Below are 21,528 nucleotides of genomic sequence, written 5' to 3' on the forward strand. Positions count from 1 at the left end.
TTCACGAACCCCTTTTTACTCCTTCTTAAAAGTTTGACTTGTTATTTGCCAAAAGGCACGCAATATTGCTCATGCCAAACTATTTGGGTGATGCAAGAGGTTCTTTTGCCAACACCATTTATTTCAATGGGTTGTCGCGATAGCATTGAAACTATTGAAACTCTAATAAATGATTCACATTTCACGTTATGCAAGGATATCGATAAATTAAGCTACAGATTTTACTTTTTGCGGGGGAGTTTGTAAAACATTTGGAAGATTTTTTTTAATATCTTGCAAGTTGCGTTTAATTATTCACAAATTAATAAATTTTACTACCTATCCAACAATTATTCTAATTTCCAGGTAAGTTTATCGATGTGAATGCGAATGAACTGACCACTTATTTTTCTGACTCATTCCACGGACTACCCGCTTATTATTATACACATAATACGGTCAAGCGTAATTTCACGTGACAGGAACGTTGATTTATAACTTCTCCAGCAATTTCCACCCACAACATTCCAATAATATCCTAATTAGTTGTATGAATAATATTCGTCTAAAATTATCCATTCTATTTTTGACTTATTTGCTAATTCCCTGTAAATATTTCTGATTAGTTAAATCTCTTAGATTGATAATAAATTTTTCTTTTGAAAAATTATGGTAATTTACTTGGGCGAGACACTGAATTATTCTTTATTTTTTCGTACCCTCATCCCTTTTGTGATTGCATGTATTTCACGGAGTTTTCGTCCCTGGAATTTAGTGGAAAAGGGGTTTTTTTTTCCTTCGTACGTTCTTTCAAATGCGTCACACCCGAATGCGTTTCTGAATAGCACAGGCTTTTAGGGGTGGTTTACAGCTCTCGGTCGCCCTCTTGTTTCCTACTACACCACCCCGTTGTTGGTATGATGCAGTGAGTGTGACTATGGTGAGGATTTTTTTTAATGTATTTACATCGAACCATGTCCACAAAAACCTGAAGGGATTTCCCAAGCCAATTTCCAAGCGTTCGTTCTTTTGGGAAAAAAATTACACGATATTTTTCCATGAGAGTTCTAGCATTTTCTAAACATCTTCAATATTCATTTTAATTAAATTAATTGATTATTTTTAAAATTCTTTAGAGAACTTTCGTTAAATATTTGTTAATATTTTCTTTTTTTTGTGAATTACTTTAAACTTGTCTTTAAAACTTCTTTCGTTTCCAAGAAGTTTATTAGTTTTTTTTTTTAAATTACTTTTAGATCTAATCAAGAAGTATTTCTGAATCCATTTCGTGCATAAAAGAGCAAAATGACATACAATGTGGGTGTGGTTTATGCATTTTCCATCAAGGATTTCTCAGGTTTTGCTTATAAAGATCAATTTGATATTTCTTTAATGTTTTCCTGATTTCTTTTTGTCTTAGTTCCTTTTAGATCTGTAAAATCAATAAAATGAGTCCTAAAACTAACTCTAGATTAGAAGTGATTCAAAGGATCTCAAAATTACTTAAGAATTAATTCATTAAAAATAACCTTCTAATCATTTTTATAATATTAATTAATCGCATTCATTGGAATAAAAATCAATTTGAAAATTAATTCTAATGGGTAAAAACTTTCCTCTTTTCCATGTATCGTAGTAAAAATTTTAGTTTTCTTTTCTGTATCCATTGAGAAGAGGCGAGAACCCCTCTTGAACATGTGAATTTGTGAGCATAGCAGCATAATGTTGTACATAGTACGAAAGAGAAGCGGCAAAAGGAAGGACCCCAATATCGCACGTGTTGGGCAAAGAGTCGCGTGCCGAAAAGGCGTTTCCAGCTGCGTGTTATGCTTTCTTCTTATGGGGTGCGCAAGCGCTTCTACCATTGGATGAGGGGACACATAAGTCCGTGACGGTGTGTGTTTCCCTACTAGCTGCTGGAAGTGCCTGGGGAATCCCATAAATACCAACATTTCCAGCACTTGTACACTCATTCACTCGCTAGTCCTCGCCGTGGTGGCATCGAGTGTGTGTTTCGTAGTGATTTTCCTTTTTTTACAATAGAAGGGGTTTGATTTTCATTTGACCGCGTTCATTTTTCATGTTTGAGCTTTCTTGGTGGTAAATCCCGGAAGCGTGGATATTTTTGGGACTTTTTGAGTGCTTTGTGTGAAGTATGCGATGGAATCTCAACAGTTTGTGGCATTTCGGCCAATCAGCACTGGTGGACTCCTGACCACCGTGGCTGATTTGCCGGTGAGTCTTAAGCGTCACTACACTGTGCTCACGGAGTCACCGCTTGATTTATCTGTTAAACCCACCTTGGATGCAATTACCCCACCTAGCACTCCATCTCCGCCAAAGAAGCGTTACCGTGACATTGAGGTGAAGCTAGAGCCAAAGGCTGATGGGGGTGAGGAGGTGAATGAGAAAACGCCAAAGAGTCGACCAAAGTCATCAGCATCACGCTCAGCTGCAAAGAGTGGTGGTGGTGAGCATAAAAGAACCAAAGCGGTGCGAAAGCTAAAATTCGACGAGGACACCTCGTCGCCAGTTTCGGGGACAATCATTCGTCCATTTGAGGAGATTGATGAGAATAATGAAGATCAAATTGGAGACATTGATCCGCAGTACAACATTGTGGAGGTAACGGAGGAAGCCAAGGCGGAAATAGCTGCAATCCCCAATGTAATTGGTGCATATCGGTGCAGATTGTGTCGCAATGAGTTTGAGGATGCCTTCGGATTGGCGCGGCATCGGTGCTCGTGCATTGTATTGCTGGAGTATCGATGCCCAGAGTGTGGGAAACGCTTCAACTGTCCGGCCAATTTGGCGTCACACAGGCGTTGGCACAAGCCAAAGGAGCAAATTGTGGCAAAACGACAGGACACTGCTGGTGAGTCAGAAAACCAGTTCCCATGCTCAGAGTGTGGGAAGTTCTTCAAGAGGATGGCATACCTGCGAAAGCACATGGCCACCCACACGAAAAAGGACAAAGTGGTGTCTCACAGTTCGCGCAGCAGTGACTCATTCAGTGACCCTCCGCGCGCCACGGAGGAGCGGCAGAATATCACAGAAATGATTTTTCACTATGCCAGCATGAGGAATACACCATCAACCACGTCATCGTCGGCGTCTGAGCGCTCAACACCCTCCCCCAGGATGCAGATTATTGATGATGCCTTCACGGAGGAGGAAAATCTCGCAGCTGCAGCCTTGGCGCACCTCCGCAATGGACCGTCCGTGATTCGTCATACAACAGCCCTTGTGGTGTGACACGCGATGCTCTTGCTATCCCCAAAGGAAAGCCGTAGTTCTTAGTCATTTTGTATGAAAAATATTTTTTCTTTCTATTTCTTAGGATCCACATATAAGGTGTATATAATATGCAAATTTCTCTCTCAAATGGGAGAAGAAAATCATGCAAAAGATGGGAAAATCTAGTCAAGACAAATAATTTATTTAATTTATCAAACATTTCATATACATGTATAGCGATAGCATGTAAATTAATTTTTCGGCACAACTTCATTGAATGATTGGAGTTTTTTCAGTGAAGGATTTTTTTGTATTCAGCACAGTGTTTGTTGTATTAAAAAAATGATTGAAATTACATGAAAAAATATTTAATTTTCGTGTATTACCATTAATTTATTGAACTCTTGAAAAATATTAAATTTCAATTTTCACTTGGATTTAATTTATGGTGAAAGTTTAACAATTTTAACTCGGATAGGCCCATAAATTTTTTTTCAGAAATTTGATTTCATTTTTGTCAAACGAATTTAAGTTTAAGAGCAATAATTCTACTGTTTTCTTTGGATTTAAAAATTTCTTTAAAGTTTATTGAAAATGAATATTTTATGTTTTTTCTTACTCGACGTAAATAGTGCAATTACTTATATTAACGAAAGACATCTTAAATGGACATATCCGAGTTAAATGTTTATAAAAATTCTAAATTAAATTTCATTTTTTGTATTTTTTTTTAAATTTTTAAATGCAGCTTATCTAAAAGTTTTTTTTTGTTTATGATTGGCCTTTTTCTTTTTTTATTTCTTTCATTGAAAATAATAAAATTTGCAATGAAGCAGGCAAGAGGAAATAGATTGCAATTTATTTAAATTAAAAAGACAATTGTGTGCCATTTTTTTCACTTTGTAATTTCTTTTTTTTTCTCTTGATGGATTTAATTTCATACTTAAAAAAAATAGCATGTAAAAAAATAAATTTTGTGCCTCTTTTAGATTAAGTTTACAGCGTAAAAATCTTCACCAAAATGTTAAGCAAAGATGATTAATGATTATAAAGTTCTTTAATTTCTGGATTTCATAATCACAATTTGATTGATCAGGGATGAAACTCAATTTAAAATACAATGAGTTTTATGAAGGAAAAATCATTTTTTTAAAGAGGTAAAGCTATGAGTCTAACTAACTAACTAACCTGGGTAGGTTTGAAAATATTGTTTGCTAAATAAGTCTAAATAGAATAACAGCAGTTTGAAATAAATTCTGTTAAAAAATAATTTTCACGACACCTTTCACATAAACGTTTCGAACATTTAGTTAAGAAACTTTTAATTAAATTAAACTTAAAAAAAGAACAAATTTTAGTGTTCAAAAAAACTAATAATACCTACAGATCTCACAAAGAAACAAGCATTTGATACAAAAGTTAATTCTTTGTCATGTAATTTTTCAATCATATCATTAATTAAATTATTATTATATATTTATATAGAGAAAAAGAAAAAAAATGTAAAAATTATTTTTGTACGATTTGAATGAGAAAAAAATGAGTAATATTCTAGTCAATAGATTTAACAACAACAACAAAACTATTTATTGCGGTCGAGTTTTACGCACAACATATAAATTTTATAAATTTAATTTTATCGAAAAATTTTGCAAAAATTTATCTGATAAATTTATATAATTCAATGTGATACTAAATCTTAAGATTTCACTGAAACAAAGAAGAATAAAATAAATGTAAATCGTGTTTAGTTTTAATGAAGGACAATTTTCTTCAGGCGAGCTGAATGAATAATATAAAACCAAAATGTAGAATTTAAAGAAAAAATAGTTTTGTAATTTTTGCTTCAAATAAATAAATATATCTACATTTTTTTCATACAATGTTGCAGTGGGATGTCTATTTTACTTCTAATTATGTAAATCGCTGGGATGAAGTACATTCCACAGGCGCATAGTTCACCACCCCCGAGAAGATTGTATGAGCCAACTGTTGAGGAACAATTGCAGCACTTGAGTTTCCCTTTAGTCCAGTCAGATGCCCGAAGTTCCTCCGTGATCCACTCAGGAAGATTCTGTTCGCTCAGAAAGAAATTGTCTTCAGCTACTGTTGCGCATGTTGAGGATTTTAGTCTCTCGATGGTTCTTGCCGAAGAATGAGCATCTTTTATTTGACCCTCCCCTGCCACCATAACAATTTGTTGGCAATTTTTGCATTTGACCTCCATGAATTCCTCTTTTTTTCCGTTGCGTTCAAAAATGAGAGTCACCCAAATTCTCTCTCAAGAGTTTGAGAAGCGCTGGAAATGCTTTGAGTAATCTGTTCATACGCAGGAAGTGAATTTAGCATGAATTTTATTTGAAATAATTCATAAAGTTTAAATAAATGTTAATTAACTTACAGAGGTGTGTTGTGGTGTAGAAAATTGTATTTATCGGCAATATTTTGGAGGCAAATTGAAGGAAAATTGCAAAAGAAAAATCCACGATTTTCTGAGCAAACAAAAATACAGGGGCTCTCTTTCGAGAATTCTCATGGAGAGAGGAGAGAGAAAATAATTCACAGAGAGTTGAGAAATTGATGGCAACAGATGCCGCCTGAAATCTTGTGAAGGCATAAAAACTGAAGAGAAGTCTGATTTTGAAGGATGGTCCAGTATTTACCGGTCGGTGAGATCAGTCTATATTTTGCCCTGAATTTCATCTTTCTCTTCTACTCATCTTATCGTGTCTTCAGCTATGGGAAATGTAAGCATAAATCTCGAGAAATTAAGCTTAATTTTATTAAAATCATAAAGTTGGAATTTATTAATTTTTAGCTAAATTTTTATTAATGATTGTCCCATAAATTCCCCATTTTTTCAGTAATTTACAAAGAAAATGCAGAATTTGGCTTCAGCGAAGGTTGGTGGATTATTGGAAGGCCCAAAGATGACATGGACTATGAGTGGCACAACTGGAAGAACTTCCTCATTGAACATGCTTTTTGGTACATAATCCACATGATTTTGAGTCAAATGGTACGACTTATCAAGCAGAGACCATCCCCATTCTTCTATGCTGCAATTTCCTTTATTTTCATCTTCACGCGATACGGCATCATTATGACAATTGCAGCCTTTGCCAGCGCTTTCCTCTTCTACGGACTCTCACGGAGTGCATCGAAGGTGATTTTCTGGGCTGGAAGTTCAATTTACCTGCTGGCACTGAATCTCCTAAAGAGTGATGCTTTCTTTGACTTTCTCACCAGGCATACGAAGCTCGGTGAGAGCGAAATTTATGAGATCTTAATTGTTTTTGCATGGATGCTGCTGAAATGCATCAGCTTCGGCATTGATGCCATTGAGCATCGTAAAAGTAGAGAATCTCACAGTGATTGGGAATTCTCCCTTGAACCCTTCATGGGGTATGTCTTCTACTTCCCAACACTTCATTTGGGACCCATTATGATCTACTCAAGATACCGAAAATCCCTCCGACAGGAAGTAAGTGAAGTGAGTACGGAGAAAATTTTAATTTTTCTCCGTGATATTTTACTCTCAATCTTCTGGATGGTCTTCCTGGAGGGTGCTCTGCATTTCTTCTATGTTAATAATCTTCAGACAAATGAGAATGTGGTGTCACAGCTGGATTCCTGGGCTCTCTACGGGTTTGGCTACTTGCTGGGGCAATTTTTTCACATAAAATACGTGATTGCCTATGGGATTGGGATGGCATTTGCTCGCATGGATGACATTGACCCACCGAGGAAGCCCAAATGTATCTCACGGATTCACCTGTACTCCGACATGTGGAAGCACTTTGATCATGGACTCTATGAATTCCTCTTCCGGTACATTTACTGCGAACTCTGCGCTAAGACATCTTCAGTTGGAAAGAAACTTCTTGCAAGCCTCCTCACCTTTGTCTTCATTTACTTGTGGCACGGATTCTACTTCTACATCTTCATCTGGTCCCTCATGAACTTCCTCTGCCTCACCGTGGAGAGCTTTGCTCGGCAAATATCAAAAACACCCACATACCGACGATTCATTCAGGAACACTTTAACCAAACGTGGGAATATCGATGGAATGGAGCTCTGGGGACGCTTCTTCTCGTTCCTGCTGTAATCTCAAATTTCTTCTTCCTCGCCAGCTACGACGTAGGCATCATATTTGTCCAGCGGACCTTCTACAGTGGTTTTCTTCACTACCTCTGCGTATTTGGAGGTGTTATCTGCATCTTCTTCACATCAGAGTTCATTAAACGACACGAGAAAGCTTATAGAGAACAAAAATCGCGGAATTCAAGCATCACACGAGAGATTATTTCACAATAAAAAGTATTAATGTAATCTTAACTTGAATTTTTCTTTAGACGATTCTTCAGCACATAATCATCAATGATCATTCGGGAAATTGTTGAGACATCCGTATTGCGTAGATCAAATTCAAGGAGATTCGTAATCTGTGGCATGATCTCCGTGATCTTCTCACCCATTTCGTGGCTGAATCGATTAACGGATAAATTGAGTTTCTCCAGAAATTTGCATTCTTTTAGGGTTTTAATGAAGAGGAAGGATATCTCATCGTCCAGAGAACAACAGGATAGATTGAGCCTGAGAGAACAAATAAAAAAAAATAGTTAAAGTTAATGAACTTTAATGACTTTAATTAAATTCTTAAAGTCAAAAAAAATACTCACTCTTTAACGTGCATGTGTCTAAGAATACCAAATATTGCGAACGCTCCATCCGATTTAATGGGATTCAATCTTAAATCAAGCTTTTGAATTTTCCGTCGTTTAATTACCTTCGAGAGCTCTAAAATCCCATTCGAAGCTACAAAACCACAAAAATATCGCAATTAAAAAAAATATTCCTGCAGAAATGAATTCAAAAATCTTACATAAGAAATTATTAGTGAGGATAAGAGTTCGAATGTTGGGTAATGAATCAGGCCCAAGAGCTTCTAGGAAAGCCAGCAAACCTCCATCACCGAAGCGACAGTGCGGCAGGGAAAGAACTTCCAAATTGGGGCATCCTTTGTCCAAAGCAACGGCAAGTAATTTCAGCATTTCCGCATCCAATTTGCTGCTGTGAAGACGGAAATCCTGCAATTCGAAGCATTTCGCCAGACCCTCTGTTAGGCTTTTGATGTCATTTGTTGATATATTGGCACATCCCAGGTAAAAGGTTGTCCCCACGTTTTTAAGGTCAAAAGTCAAATCAAGTTTCCGGAGTTCGTGTAAATTTGAAAGGACAATATTGAGCGGAATGACGTGATCATTGTGCTCAGGATCAGGCGACATTGTAGGCTGTAGTTGATTGAGAACGAGATTTTCCGTGTGTGGTGCACAGAGTTCTAGCAGCTGTACCATGGATTCTTCCTCATATTCATCACTCTTCATATTTTCCAACTTCTCTGCGAGATACTTCTCCATGAAGACCTTAATCCAGGGACGATTCTTCGTCTGAGGATAGCAGTGGGGCCATTTCGACATGAAGAATCTCTCCCAAAAGACATCATCCTGGATCTTGGCTGATAAGTCGGCAACGGAGAGATTCAAGCTTAGAATGTCCAAAAGGTAGTTTCTGTCCACACTGAAGATCACTTCGGAGTACACAGGATTTGCTGCAACAATTTTCAAACATTCTCAAATGGATTTTCTTTCTAAAAAGAAAGCTCCACAAACCTGTCCAATTTTCAGCAAGAGCTTCAATGCAGAGGATTTTCAGGGATTCTGGGCTATCAAAATTCCATTTGAGATCAAGAGAATTCAGCCCATCCTTTTGCCTTCGTACTACCCTTAGATCAATGTATGCCTTTAGAGCATTTTTATCCACTGTATTTGGATACTTCATTTAAGGAAAAACTTTCCAAAAATTCTAAACGACACACTAAACAAACGGACATCAGTGAAGAAATTCAACTTGTTTAATCAATAAATCGACTGATGGAATTCCCTTCAGCTGTATAGGGGAGGCAGGAGTAGAGTAGACCGCACAAGAGTTTAGAAAAAGCTCAGGAAAATAATTTTTGAGTGAGGTAGAAGATCTGAAAGAAAGTTGTGAGGTAAGAAAATTTCCCAAAAAGCTGTTTTTTTAGCTGTGTTTCTTTCAGACACAGCTTTTGTGTACCGAGCAAAATCGAAAGTCGTCAGATCGGGCTCAAACTTGGGATGAGCACGAATTAGGGTCCCCACATTCCAAAAAACGTATGCGCCAAAAATTTTTTTTCCGGCCGTCCGGCCGTCCGTCCGGAGTTCAGAGCTAAATTGCAAGAGAACGGTAATAGATAGAAACTTGCGGTAAACGGCAAAGTTTAAATATCGACCGGAAGACATCCGATTATGAAGTCAAATCCACCTCCCCACACCTCCGTCCGCCATTTTGAATAACCTCAAAATTTTGTTTTCGCTATATCTCAGCCCCTGTAGTAGCTAAAAATCTGAAATTTTTATATGTTGTAGGGGCCATCAAGAGCTTTCCAACGATACCTCATTTTCGAAAATCGGTCAAGCCGTTTAGTCAATATGGCCGCCACAATTTTTCATCGAAAATCGACCATAACTCGAAAACGGCTTGACCGATTTTGATCAACCTGGGCTCAAATGAAAGCTCTCAACAAACCCTACAACTCTCTAGAACATCCGAAGTTTCAAAAATGACCGCTAGGGGGCCAAAAATCAAAAACAAAATTTTCGAAGAGTTTTCGATGAATATCTCGAAAACGGCGACATAAATTTTTTTCATTTTTTGATATGTTGTAGCTGACTATATTATCTAGCTCCATGCCAAAAATGAAGAAAATCTATGGATCCGTTCTCGAGATATAGCCTTCCAAAATTGGCATGTCATATCTCGGGTTTTACAAGTCCGATCTTGATCAACTCAAGCGCAAATGAAAGGTTTCGAGAAACCCTACAAATGTCTAGAACATTGCAACTTCGAGAAATGACCGCAAGAGGCGCTAAAGTCAAAAACAAAGTTTTCGAAAATTTCGAACTCGAATTTTTCGAAAATGGCGACATAATTTTTTTTCATTTTTCGATATGTTATAGCTGACTTCAAGACCTTTCAAACAAAAAAAAATTTATGAAAATCTATGGATCCGTTCTCGAGATATGGCCTTCCAAACATTTCTTAGGGTATGACTTTTCAACTTTTCCCGACTTTGCGCGTATTTAAATTAATTCGCGTTCTAGTTTGCTCTCACAAAATTGGTACACTGAAAGAAACACAGCTCCCGTAAGCTTGGTCAGCTTACCAGTACATTTTATTTTGCTAGGAGGCAGATATTCGGTCCTATTTAGCGACCAAGAATCCTTGAAATTCGCATGAAATCTTAAAATTTCAGTACAAAATTCAAAGATTTCTTTGTCGCTGAGTAAGGCTCATTAAGTCCTATTTAGCGACCAAGAAATCCTTGAAATCGTTGAAATTTCAAAAGAAATTTATGAAATTTCAGGGATTGAATATCACCGATTTATTTAGATTACAAATTAACCTAAGAGAAGAAAAAGCAAATGTAATTTATTTTTAAGTTATTTAGTATATATTATTCATTAATTGCGACATTACATCAATATAACGGGAACCATGAAAGGTATTATGATTTTTTATGGTGTGTTATTACATTATCTTCCTTCCCTACCATTGTTAATTTATTTCTCTTTTCTTCCTCATTTCATCAAAGATTGACGTCGAAAAATCTCACTATAAATATCTTTTTTTGTTTTTTCACTTAAATCCAATTAAAAATGAACTAAATTTCACCATCATTCACAAAGAAAATCGATTGAGATCGTTTTTCTTTTTCGAGTGTTTTTTTATGATCTTCATTCAATATTTTAATTTTTTTTGTTCTCTTCTTCCATTTTTTTTATATCTAAAATGTTTGATTTGAAAAGTGTATTTAATGTATATTTTATGTAATTTTTTTAATGCGATTTTCCCATTGAAACTTTTTCATCACATAATTAAAAAAATGGAAAGAAAAGAAAAAATATTATGATTAATGATTCGATGAAAAAGTTTTTTTGTTTGCAATTTTTTTTTACCTCAATTCCAAAATGTTTCACAAATAAAAAGACAATATAAATATTCTTGATTATTTTCACCACATAATTTTTTTGTCCTTAACATCCTCTTAATTTTAAATGTTTGAAGATTTTCTTTTAGGTGTTTCTCATTTAGTTATTTATATTAATGACTACCTAAACAATTCTTTTTTTTCATATACTAAATTACTTTTTTTTTGCTTTTTTTCTTTTATTAAAACACTGACAAACAGGGGTCAAAATTTTTGTTCTCTTTTTGCAACAGGTATTATGTTTTTTTTTCTTACGTTTGACAATATTTATTTTTTTATATCTTACTGTTGTTTTTATTTTTTACTATTCGACTGTTTTTTTTTATTTGCATTCATCTATTAAAAGGAGATTTTCTTGTATTGTTTGTAGCATGGTGGGAGTATATTTCACTGTTATTTATTTATAGTTATTACTGCGCTTATTTTCATCTTTTCTCTTTATTAGTTTTGTCTCACAATGAACTGAATTTTTTTAATAGGTATTTTTATATATATTTTTCTTTTATTTTATTTCCTAAAGGCGGGACTAGAGTTGTTGTAGATTTTCGGGGCGATTTTGTTCTTGCCTAAATTGTAGCATTTTTGACAGAGTCTAGGTTCACTTAATCTGAGTTTGATCGAGAAATATATGTGTATATAGATACTCTCAGAGTGAAAGAAAATAGAAAAAAAAATAGCGGAAAAATAATGAGATCATTTTACAAAATAATACAATAATTATTATTTTTTCTTTAATTTACCTAGACTTGGTCCAAATGTGCAATTTAGTCACCGAAGTAGATCATTAAAAATTGATATTTTTTTCATTTTAAAAATTCATGTCTGGGGTTTAATCAGCCGTTTAAAATAGTCACAAAATCACCCCGAAAAAGACCATGACACTCCCATTTATTTATTCTCCTTTTTTTACGACTTCTTACACTCATTGCCAAATGAATAGGAGAGTCATGAGTGTTATGTATTCAGTGGACCCCTGCTGAATATATTAATCATTTTCCTATAGGTATTAAAATATTTTTTTTTTAAGATGGTATCTCCCAAGAAATTGATTTTTTTCTTCATTTTATACACACACACACAATTAATTTACAAATATTTTCTCTTTTTTTTTAATTACTATATTCTCTCTATATTTCTTTGATTTAAATTTTCCTATTCATCCGTCGAGTGTATATATCGAGAAACAATATATTTTGCAATAATCCCTCTGTAATCTCTTTTCAATTCCTCATGTTTTCTTTTGTATTTTGTATTTTTTTTTATTTTGTTTTCCTTAAACACATTCTAACAGTTAATAACCCCATTTCCCACATTTTTTTTCTCCTTTTTTTGTTATTTCTATAGTATTTAATAATTATAGTTTACATTCTTTGGCTAGTCGAAAGCATTAGGAGTTTTTTTTCTATCATTTCGTATAATGATTTCCAATGAATTCAAATTATTTTCCATCTTAACCCCCTTTTACATATTTTCCAAAATGAATTTGATTTAAAATCTTCTTCCCACTTTTAGTCTCACTTAAATCTAAGTATTTATCTATCTGCCCTCACTATAGCTGTCACTAAACTGTGTTCTTGTTCCTCTTTGTTTTTCATCCAATTAGTTTAGCCCTCAACGTTTTTATATTATTATTTTTATTTTCATTTCAGAAAAGAGTCTTTCATTATAACTCATAGAATGAGGTGAGTTTTTTTTCTTACTATTCAGTGGGTGAAACAACATTTGCATTATTTTTTTTACATTAAAAAGATGAATTAGTAAATTCCAGGGATAATTTTCTAGCATAGAAACTTGTTTTTAAACTAGTTTATAAATTCTTTTGGGAAACGATTTCTTTTTTCATCAGGTCCAGATAAAAGTGGGGAAAAGAAAGTAAAATTTAGAATTAGTGATTTTTTTTTCAATTTGATAAATGTGTATTAATGTTGTAAAATTAAAATTTCCTTTTTATTTTGAGCCTGAGGAAGTAGACTTTCCATTCACGAAAATCTTAGGTTGTGTCAAAAATAAAGAAAAGCCCATTACGTACTACGGTGCTAAGTAAATTAAAATATCTTCAAATTGGCAGTTGATCTAACTTGCCATCGCGAGGTTTAAAACATTTTTTTAAAAAAAGAATATGCAAATGTAGTTTCTTTTCTAAATATTTTCTTATGCAAATTGTTTGAATGATCGATTGTATTGTATGGTATTGTATCTTCAAATGTAATTTAATGTAACTATTATGTAGTTATGTTTATTCGATTATGTACCTATATATGACACAATTTCTCTTTAATAGATTTCTTTAAGATTATATTTTCATCAACACGAAGCAAAACATTTACACTTAATGCTATTTTATATTTTATATCTTTATTTATGTGGTTTCTTTTTTATCTTATATGTTTCAAATAATATTTTATTTATTATAATTTTGATGTATTTTAATTTATTCATCTCTTCTCACATCTATTTGATCACTATTGACAACACAGTTTTTTTTGTTTCCTTTTTTATGGCTTTTCATGAAAACCATTATCATTCTCATCATTGGTAATGTGAGATTTAAAGTATTCTCCGCAATAAATTTCATTTTTTCTTAAACTCTTTGGGATGAAAAAGAGGGATACTAATATTGAGAAACAAGAATTTTCACAGCAATGTAACAAAAAAATACTAATCTTCAGTCATGAGTAAAAGAAAACAAAAATTGTTCTTGTATTTTTTGCTTCTCTTGAAAGTTTTTAAAATGGTACATTATTATATTATAATATATCTTCTAACTAAATAAAAAAATATAATGCAATAAATACCTATAAATTTTTCAAAATTCTCCCATTTTTCATGAAGAAAGAAATTCATCGTCAATACACAAGCATCTTTTTTTTTCCTTTTAATATCTGGCACCTAAAGACAATAAAAATATATTTATTTCATTCTATTTTGTGGGCTTAGTTGATTCTTTCTGATTCTTGTTTTTTTTAGCTATTAGAATAATAAATAGATTTTTCTCTCTTCAGTGTGAATATCTATATAACAAACAATTCTATAAAATAATTTTTCTTCATATTTGCGTATTTTGTTCCATTTTATCTTTTCAAGAAAATAATCATTATTAAAATTCAAAAATCATCAACATAATAATAATCTTTTTTTTCTTCAAATTTAATTTCTCCACTCTATTTCTTTTCTATATAAAATACTATTCTAATGCTATTTCTTATAAATATTCATCTCTTTTTCTATTTTCTTTTACCTCTTCTCATAATTGTATTTCATACTTTATAACAAGTTGAATATAAGATAAAACATTGTGCTCAATAATTGTTTCTTTATGTAAATTTTCTTAATTTCATATAAAAGGGATTCTATTATATTATATGTAGTATATAGATAATATTATTCGATAAGAACCAAAAATAAACACCCTTCAATTTATTGGCACAGAGATTACAATAACAGATCATTCAGTTGAAAAAAAATACTATTATATTGTTGAACGTAAACTGTGTTAATCTCAAAAATTTAATTCTCTTAAAAATAAAAAACAAAACAATAATACATTGTGTGTAAGCAATAACATTAATTTTTTAAACTACTATTGAGCACAAAATACAAGTCAAAAATAAAAAAAAAAAACTTTAATGACAACCTGAACAAATTGATATGCAACACAAGCACTATTTTTTTTAATAATTATAACACTATAAAATTAAATATTGTATAAAAAAGTAATATGGAAAAAATACAACTTGTTTGTTTTCTGTTTTTTTTTCTCTATTAAAAAAAACAGAATGACTAGAAAAACAAACGTATAAAATATTTGTATATACTATAAAAAATACTATAATAATAAAATATTTGATCCAGAAGTGCGATAGAAGCGTATACTGAGAGAAAGATTCCTGCTCCAAAATATTATTTTTCCAAAAATAAATTATATTTTAAATAAAATTCGCAAGTATATAAAACGATCACGTTTTAGCAGAAAGCTACCAAAAAGAACTCCTTAGAACGTTTTCTAATACAGCATTTTAGAATGCGAAAGTACTAAAAACAAAAATAGAATCTCAATCATTAAAAACAATAAAATCGATAAAAGAAATTCGTTTGTACTCATAGAGAAGCATAGAAGTAGAAATAAAATAAATAATTTGTGAGATTTTTGTGATTTACTAAGAAAAATCTGTTTTCCTCAAAAGATTATCATTTAAAAATTTCTTGTTTTCTCTTTTAAGGAAATCCATCCAAAAAATACTTTTCAAAACACTGTTTTAAATTTTTTTTTTCATAAAGTTTTCCCGTTCTCATAAAAATTTTAATTTTTTTTCGTAAAAATTTTACGACTGAAAAATGTAAAAAGATATATTTTCTAAACCTTCAATCATATTGCTGAAGAACTAAAATTTTCATTTAGAGATAGGTTTATCCTTGTGGATTAAATAGTTTAGGGGGAGATACAAAAATTCAGTATATTAGAAAATCACATTATATGTGAAGATGATGTAATAAAAAATGGATATATTAACATTATCACTACGAAAGTTTAGAGTTATACGTTTTAGCCCACATTTCGCAAATTTGTTTGTTCTTTTCCGTAAAAATGTAGTGTCATTAAAATTTAATGATGTGAGAGAAAATTGAATTTTACAAAATTAGAAAATATTGAATTGTTATCTTGTTTCTTTTTTTATTCAAAAACAAAATTCAAAGGCTTACGTAAAGGCTTTCTTTTAATTAAGCCTTTGAATTCATCTATAGGTAGGTAGTAGAGGAGTAAATTAGGGATTTTGTATTTCAGGAACGTTTAGAGCTTAAAAAAGTTTTATGAAAAAAAACTTTTCCTATAAAAATTCTGCCAAAGAAATAAGTTATGACAAAGTAATTATAATTTGGCCATGTTACATTGATTATGTTGTACATTAGCAGTAGTATTGGAAAAATTCCGGTAGGTATGCTAAATTAGGGCCAAGAAAGAAAAAGAAAATCCAATATTTTCTAAATACATTTCTTCTCTTCAGGTGTAATTCTTTTTTTCCCATGTGAAATGACTCCTTTATCATTTACGAATTTTCCCACATAAATCTCTCTGTCTATCATCTAATAAAGGACCATACCACTTTATTTTCTAGATTTTTTTTCTGTTTGAATCATTTCCTATTTTTTTTAAATACATTTTTCTATAATATTTTCCATTCTTTATATTTTGTCTATAAATAGTTCTTTTTTTTGTTTTAATTTTATTTTGAGTTTCTTCTGCGTTTTTTTTTTAAATTTCTAATTGCTTATTTTTTGTTGTTGGTTTCTTCATTAATTTTTTTCTCTCTTCATAATTTGCATGATAAAATAAATTACAAAACGATCATTTTTAATGTCGACAAATAAAGGTTTTACATCTTCAACACTTTTGTTCCTTTTCACAAAATATAGATTCTTATTTCATAAATAAGAATCAAAATAATTTCACAATAAAACTATATCCTCTCTAACTTTTTCTTAATCAAATTGAAAGATTGTTAAAGAGAACAAAGCTTCCTTTTCCGATTTTAATCGCACGTCAATACACATTCAATAAAATTATTAATTTAAAAAGGTTTCCTTTTGTGTAAATAAAATTAAATAAAATAAAAAACAACCAAAATGGTAGAATTTGATTTAGCAAACTCTCCGCTCGGGACCAAAGTCCGGATTGACAAATGAGAAACCAGCAAATTCATCTTGATTTATGCAACGAATTGTATCTACTGGAACAGGTGTTAGTACAGGTTCTTCTTTGGTAAATTCGGCATCGAAATTTAATGCGTCCCGTGGACTTCTCTGTGATTTCCCACAAATAAAAGCAATATTGTTTTCATCAAAACCACAATTTCCCATTTTAAAAATTTTTAATAATAAAATAAACGTTTTTACTTACAATTTTAGGCCTGAAGGGGGGTCTTACTTTTCGCACTTCCAACGCATCCCAATCAAGATCTTTGAAAAATGCATGACTTTTTATTTGATTCTCATTTCCTGTGCACCCCAAACGTCTTGCAGGGTTCTTCGTCATAAAACCTGTGGCAAATTGAAATTGATTGTTTTAGATTTACACTGATTAAAAATGGAATAAAAATAGCTGAAACTTACCCTTTAAAATCGACACTGCTTCGCGTGACAACCATACAGGATACAGAACATCATCGTGGAGGATTGATTCGAAAAGATCGTCTTCGTTATCAGCTTCGAATGGTGGTTGTCCAGCCATCATTTCATACATGAGAACACCAAGTGCCCACCAATCGACCGATGGCCCATATTCCAACTCCTGAAGGATCTCCGGGGCAATGTAGTCGGGTGTGCCGCAAAATGTTGACGTGAGAACACCATCGAGTATGCCCTCTTTGCACATCCCAAAATCTGCGAGTTTGCAATGTCCCTCCTGATCGAGAAGGATATTATCGAGCTTGAGATCTCGATAGATGACACCGTGGCGATGTAGGAATTGCAGTGCCAGTGTCACTTCAGCTGCATAGAAAGCTGCACGGCCCTCATCGAATTTACGGGCACGCTGAATTTGGAACATTAAATCACCACCATTCACATATTCCATGACGAAGAACAGACGATCTGGCGTCTGAAAGCAGGAATGGAGGGCTGTGAGGAAGGGATGCTTTGCCGCTAGAGCGAGAATCCGTTTCTCCGTCATTGTGCAATCAACATCATCATCCTGAATGATGGCGTCCTTCTTCAGCACCTTCACCGCATACACCTCATCGGTGCCCTTCTTCTCCGCCAGCATTACTTTGCCAAAGGAACCCTTGCCCAGGACTTTGATGAAATTGAAATCAATAAGACCCATCTTTCCTCGGTGCATCACTTCGTGCCCATGATCCCCATGCTGGAAGGCTTCATTTGCCTTTGCATTCTCCAATGCAGACTTCTCCGAGAGTCCCGAACTCACACCACTATCGGACGATCTCTCGCTTGCCGTTGAACTCTCACCTGCAGTCTGATTGAGATACCGTGATCTCCGCGGTGGCCCCTGCTTGTCTGCCGATAGTCCCATAGCTTGGAGAATCTCTGCCATTTGCTTCACATTCGTTCCACAATTATTGGCAACATTCTTCTGGCACCTCTTGTGCACATTCATATTGCACACTTCACACTGCAATCCCTGTCGAATTAAGCCATACAGCAGGGAGCCACAGTGGTCGCAAAATGTGAATCTCTTGTAGTTGTGCACCACAAAACGATGTGGGATGTTCACTGTGAAGCCCTGGCCAGCAGATTGCTGTACATACGAATGAATAAAATTTTTTAGAAAAAAAAAGAAGGAAATAATGAGAAAAAAATATTCTAAAGAGCTCGCAATTAAAATAGAAAAAAAAAAAGCTTCGAGAAGCGAGCGCACTCACCTCCTCCTTCATTCCTGGACATTTTGTGACAACAGATCGATGGCATCTTTTGTGAACCACACAAGTGCAAACTATAAATAGAAAGAGTTATTGGAATTAATCAGTGTTCATATGCAAAATTTAACTCAATTTATATCCATCTAATAAATATTATTTATATAAATATTCGTGAATATTCTAAAAATAAATGTCACTTTTTCATGCACTTTTTTTCTTTCTTTCTCTCACACACACACGATGAAATTGCATTAGCATTACAAGAAAAAAAAAAGAAGTCATGATGATTTATGAATAAACGGACGACATAATCAACGCTGAATTCAATAAAAATAAATCCCTCACATTTTGTATGCAATAATTAATATTTGTACGATATTTCGGTTCTAAAAAAAAGTGCATTAATTACAACAGGAGACACACAATTCTTGTACTAAATAAAGAAAAGAAAGAGCCAAAAAAGTCATGCCAGTTTGAAGAGCAAGAATATAAACATGTACGATGTTTTAATAAAAAAATATAATGGATTATATAAATAAAACGGATATTATCAATTGAGCGATGAGAGATTAAATTAAAGAGTATGGAGGATGTAAAGAGAAGACAGAGAGAGAGAAATGAAGAAAAAAAAAAGAAAATGGAATTCAATTTCAACGACAATTGAATTAAACACGAAGAAAAATAGCAAATTTCCATACCTTGACATTGATAGCCTTGTTTACCGATACCCCTGTGAATTAAAAAATCATCAAAAACGGTGCACATTGGTGGGGTTAAATGTTAGCGAAAAGGAAAAACTTTTTTTTCATTTTTGTTTAAAACAAGAGCAATTATTACATTTTTTTTAATCAATTGTTATTATAGACAGAAAATGCGGAAAATACGAAAATTTACTTTTACTTTGAACTACCCTTTCTATCTACTGATGTACAATTTACTAATTTGTGTGATTATGTTTTTCCTCCCTTTTAAGCCGTTTTTCCTAGTAGATCTACTCGAAATGTTCCTTAGAACATTTAAAAAAAAAGTCAGGTTCCCTTTACTTGTTTGATGAAGTTTATAATGTGAGTGATATTCTGCAAAATGTGACCGTTTTTCTATATTCTCTTTGACATTTCAGAGATTATTTGCCTTCTTCCTCAGGTTAGAATGTTTTTCGTTCTTTTTTTTGTGATTAAATGGATTTTTTTATAGTGATTTTGATTTTATTTGCAATTCTCCTATTTTCTGACAAGAATGCAAGGTCAATTGCATTTTTCCTCAAGAATGAATTCAAATAAGATTCCACCACCTTTCTTTTTATTATTTGTTTAAATAAAATTTTAACGATTAAAATACAAACTAACTCTCATAAATCAATTTATTTCAAAACTCTCACCGTTGAAAAATCTTTCAATTTTTGTAAGTACCTTTGCTGTTTAAGAAATTCCGAAGTAAAATTTAATAATCGAAAATCAAGTGTGTCGTGAAATAGTGCAAATTGTTTTTTTTTTCATCAGTAAAATCAAGTCACTCGAATAGCCAAAAGAGCTCTCGCGAAAGACTCAATAAAATAAAATTAAAACCAAAATTATAACTGTGGAATAGTGAAGAATTGTTTAATAATGTGGTGAGTCTATTTTCATTACATTTGCTATTTTATTTTGTGAAACCACCCCAATATACGAATATTGCACAAAATAAATTATTAACATTATTGCAACCATTTTCATTTAGAGCAAGAGACAGTGATTAGAAATGACTTGAAACCCCCTTGTATTAGTTTGAAGTGTTTTCATCCAGATTAGCCCCTTTTAGTTAGCACCCTACTACATACACCGCTGCTGCTGCTCCCCCTCATCAAAACATTTTAGGAACATTGAATTAATGAAACAATAATGCCCACTTACCAAATGAATTCTCGGCAGTGTGAACAAAATGTTGGCTGTCTCAAGAATGTTGCCATGAATTTGTGTCCATTGACTTGGTGGACGCGTCTTCGCATTGCTCCCCGTCGTCGATTGAAGCCCGCACGCTCTTTGAACTCTCGACCTCCGGACACGGTGGCCACTGGTGCGGCACCGCTCTGTGCATTATTTTGATCTGCATAAATGAACAAAAAATGACGGGAATTTATTACATTTTCCATGCGGAGATGTTAATCTTTATGTGAGATCTTACCATGCCATACTAAGTCAATGAGCACGTGGATCTTTCCCTGTGGCTCAAGATCAACCTGCAAATAGAGGATGTACAATGGGTTGTGGTGACTCATTTCATGTTATAAGACAAAAATCAAGGTCTTGAGGAGTGATTTTTCGAACATTCTCACACCCACCACATTCGGTGCTATTATTGCAATATTTTGCCAACGAGATTTCCTATCTCTATTTGCCAACAAGTGTGTGTACACAACACTGCGATTCTCTTCACCGAGATGTACTCTCCCGACCAGCGAGACCTTATCTCATGAATGTTAATTACTTGAGGAGCATACAATTAACTTGCTCATGATGTGCAAACAACTGCTCTGCAGTGATCCCCTTCTTACCGCAGTGGGCAGAAAAAAAAGGAATAAAAACTCACCCAGAAGTCCTGCTGTTCCTTCTCCCGCTGCATCATGTCCTCAAAGGGGATATTGCAGTTGGCCACAAAGTCATCCGGTGGAATAGCTGCATCGTGGAATACTGTCAAGCTGAGATTCTTGGCATTGTGCACTTCGTGGGAAAAGTTCTCATTCCAGACGGGATCGAAGGTCTTGGGTTTGGTGGTGGAGACGCCTGCGAGAAAGAAGCACCAACCACGGAAAATAGTAGGAAGGAGGATTATTTGTTTGCATGCAGAGAGAATTTTCCCTCAAAATCCCACCCATTGGCCTCTTTTTCGCC

General features: G+C 33.5%; 6 protein-coding genes across 9 annotated transcripts in view; 2 read left to right on the forward strand and 4 right to left on the reverse strand.

Moving 5' to 3' along the window:
- The window catches only part of LOC129786110 (replication factor C subunit 4), a 635,780-nt gene that overhangs the window by 479,397 nt on the left and 134,855 nt on the right, over nucleotides 1–21,528 (reverse strand). Inside the window, exon 4 of the transcript XR_008750097.1 lies at nucleotides 12,600–12,626. The gene's annotated coding sequence lies outside the window, so the exon portion shown is untranslated. The remainder of the gene's footprint in view (nucleotides 1–12,599; nucleotides 12,627–21,528) is intronic.
- The window catches only part of LOC129785980 (extended synaptotagmin-2), a 633,447-nt gene that overhangs the window by 479,397 nt on the left and 132,522 nt on the right, over nucleotides 1–21,528 (reverse strand). The window lies entirely within an intron of this gene.
- The window catches only part of LOC129785995 (protein kinase C-like), a 501,513-nt gene that overhangs the window by 479,397 nt on the left and 588 nt on the right, over nucleotides 1–21,528 (reverse strand). Inside the window, exons 2-9 of one of the 2 annotated variants that reach the window (XR_008750082.1) lie at nucleotides 21,227–21,420; nucleotides 20,822–20,876; nucleotides 20,551–20,743; nucleotides 19,360–19,391; nucleotides 18,665–18,735; nucleotides 17,397–18,540; nucleotides 17,185–17,324; nucleotides 16,531–17,087 (exon numbers count right to left, since the gene is read on the reverse strand). Coding sequence is in view for 1 of the 2 variants with exons in the window: in XM_055820742.1 (XP_055676717.1) it covers nucleotides 16,926–17,087; nucleotides 17,185–17,324; nucleotides 17,397–18,540; nucleotides 18,665–18,735; nucleotides 19,360–19,391; nucleotides 20,551–20,743; nucleotides 20,822–20,876; nucleotides 21,227–21,420 (1,991 nt within the window). In the remaining variant the exon portion in view is untranslated. Of the gene's footprint in view, nucleotides 1–10,728; nucleotides 17,088–17,184; nucleotides 17,325–17,396; nucleotides 18,541–18,664; nucleotides 18,736–19,359; nucleotides 19,392–20,550; nucleotides 20,744–20,821; nucleotides 20,877–21,226; nucleotides 21,421–21,528 lie in introns of those variants that run through there. The other variant, XM_055820742.1, reaches the window with a different exon arrangement.
- LOC129786109 (insulinoma-associated protein 1a) lies at nucleotides 1,693–5,096 on the forward strand. Its single transcript, XM_055820929.1, has one exon. The coding sequence runs from the start codon at nucleotides 2,140–2,142 to the stop codon at nucleotides 3,232–3,234; it is 1,095 nt and encodes a 364-aa protein (XP_055676904.1). The 5' UTR covers nucleotides 1,693–2,139; the 3' UTR covers nucleotides 3,235–5,096.
- LOC129786056 (protein-cysteine N-palmitoyltransferase Rasp) lies at nucleotides 5,501–7,555 on the forward strand. Its single transcript, XM_055820854.1, has 2 exons — nucleotides 5,501–5,963; nucleotides 6,081–7,555. Exons 1-2 carry the CDS (start codon nucleotides 5,864–5,866, stop codon nucleotides 7,532–7,534), a joined length of 1,554 nt encoding a protein of 517 aa, XP_055676829.1. The 5' UTR covers nucleotides 5,501–5,863; the 3' UTR covers nucleotides 7,535–7,555.
- Nucleotides 7,470–9,294, reverse strand: LOC129786191 (dynein regulatory complex subunit 5). Its single transcript, XM_055821043.1, has 4 exons — nucleotides 8,890–9,294; nucleotides 8,103–8,828; nucleotides 7,900–8,035; nucleotides 7,470–7,813 (listed from the first exon to the last, which is right to left on the reverse strand). Exons 1-4 carry the CDS (start codon nucleotides 9,056–9,058, stop codon nucleotides 7,552–7,554), a joined length of 1,293 nt encoding a protein of 430 aa, XP_055677018.1. The 5' UTR covers nucleotides 9,059–9,294; the 3' UTR covers nucleotides 7,470–7,551.

This window comes from Lutzomyia longipalpis, chromosome 1, assembly GCF_024334085.1.
Source record: "Lutzomyia longipalpis isolate SR_M1_2022 chromosome 1, ASM2433408v1".
Classification (NCBI taxonomy): domain Eukaryota; kingdom Metazoa; phylum Arthropoda; class Insecta; order Diptera; family Psychodidae; genus Lutzomyia; species Lutzomyia longipalpis.

What these genes read in the sequence shown, in the direction of transcription:
- LOC129786056 (XM_055820854.1), top strand. Translation starts at nt 5,864, where the DNA reads ATGGTCCAGTATTTACCGGTCGGTGAGATCAGTCTATATTTTGCCCTG. An exon ending in TGTCTTCAGCTATGGGAAAT is followed by an intron (nt 5,964 to 6,080) that starts GTAAGCATAAAT and finishes CCATTTTTTCAG; the next exon opens with TAATTTACAAAGAAAATGCA.
- LOC129786109 (XM_055820929.1), top strand. Translation starts at nt 2,140, where the DNA reads ATGGAATCTCAACAGTTTGTGGCATTTCGGCCAATCAGCACTGGTGGA.
- LOC129786191 (XM_055821043.1), bottom strand. Translation starts at nt 9,058, where the DNA reads ATGAAGTATCCAAATACAGTGGATAAAAATGCTCTAAAGGCATACATT. An exon ending in TCTTGCTGAAAATTGGACAG is followed by an intron (nt 8,829 to 8,889) that starts GTTTGTGGAGCT and finishes AAATTGTTGCAG; the next exon opens with CAAATCCTGTGTACTCCGAA. An exon ending in CCTCACTAATAATTTCTTAT is followed by an intron (nt 8,036 to 8,102) that starts GTAAGATTTTTG and finishes GTGGTTTTGTAG; the next exon opens with CTTCGAATGGGATTTTAGAG.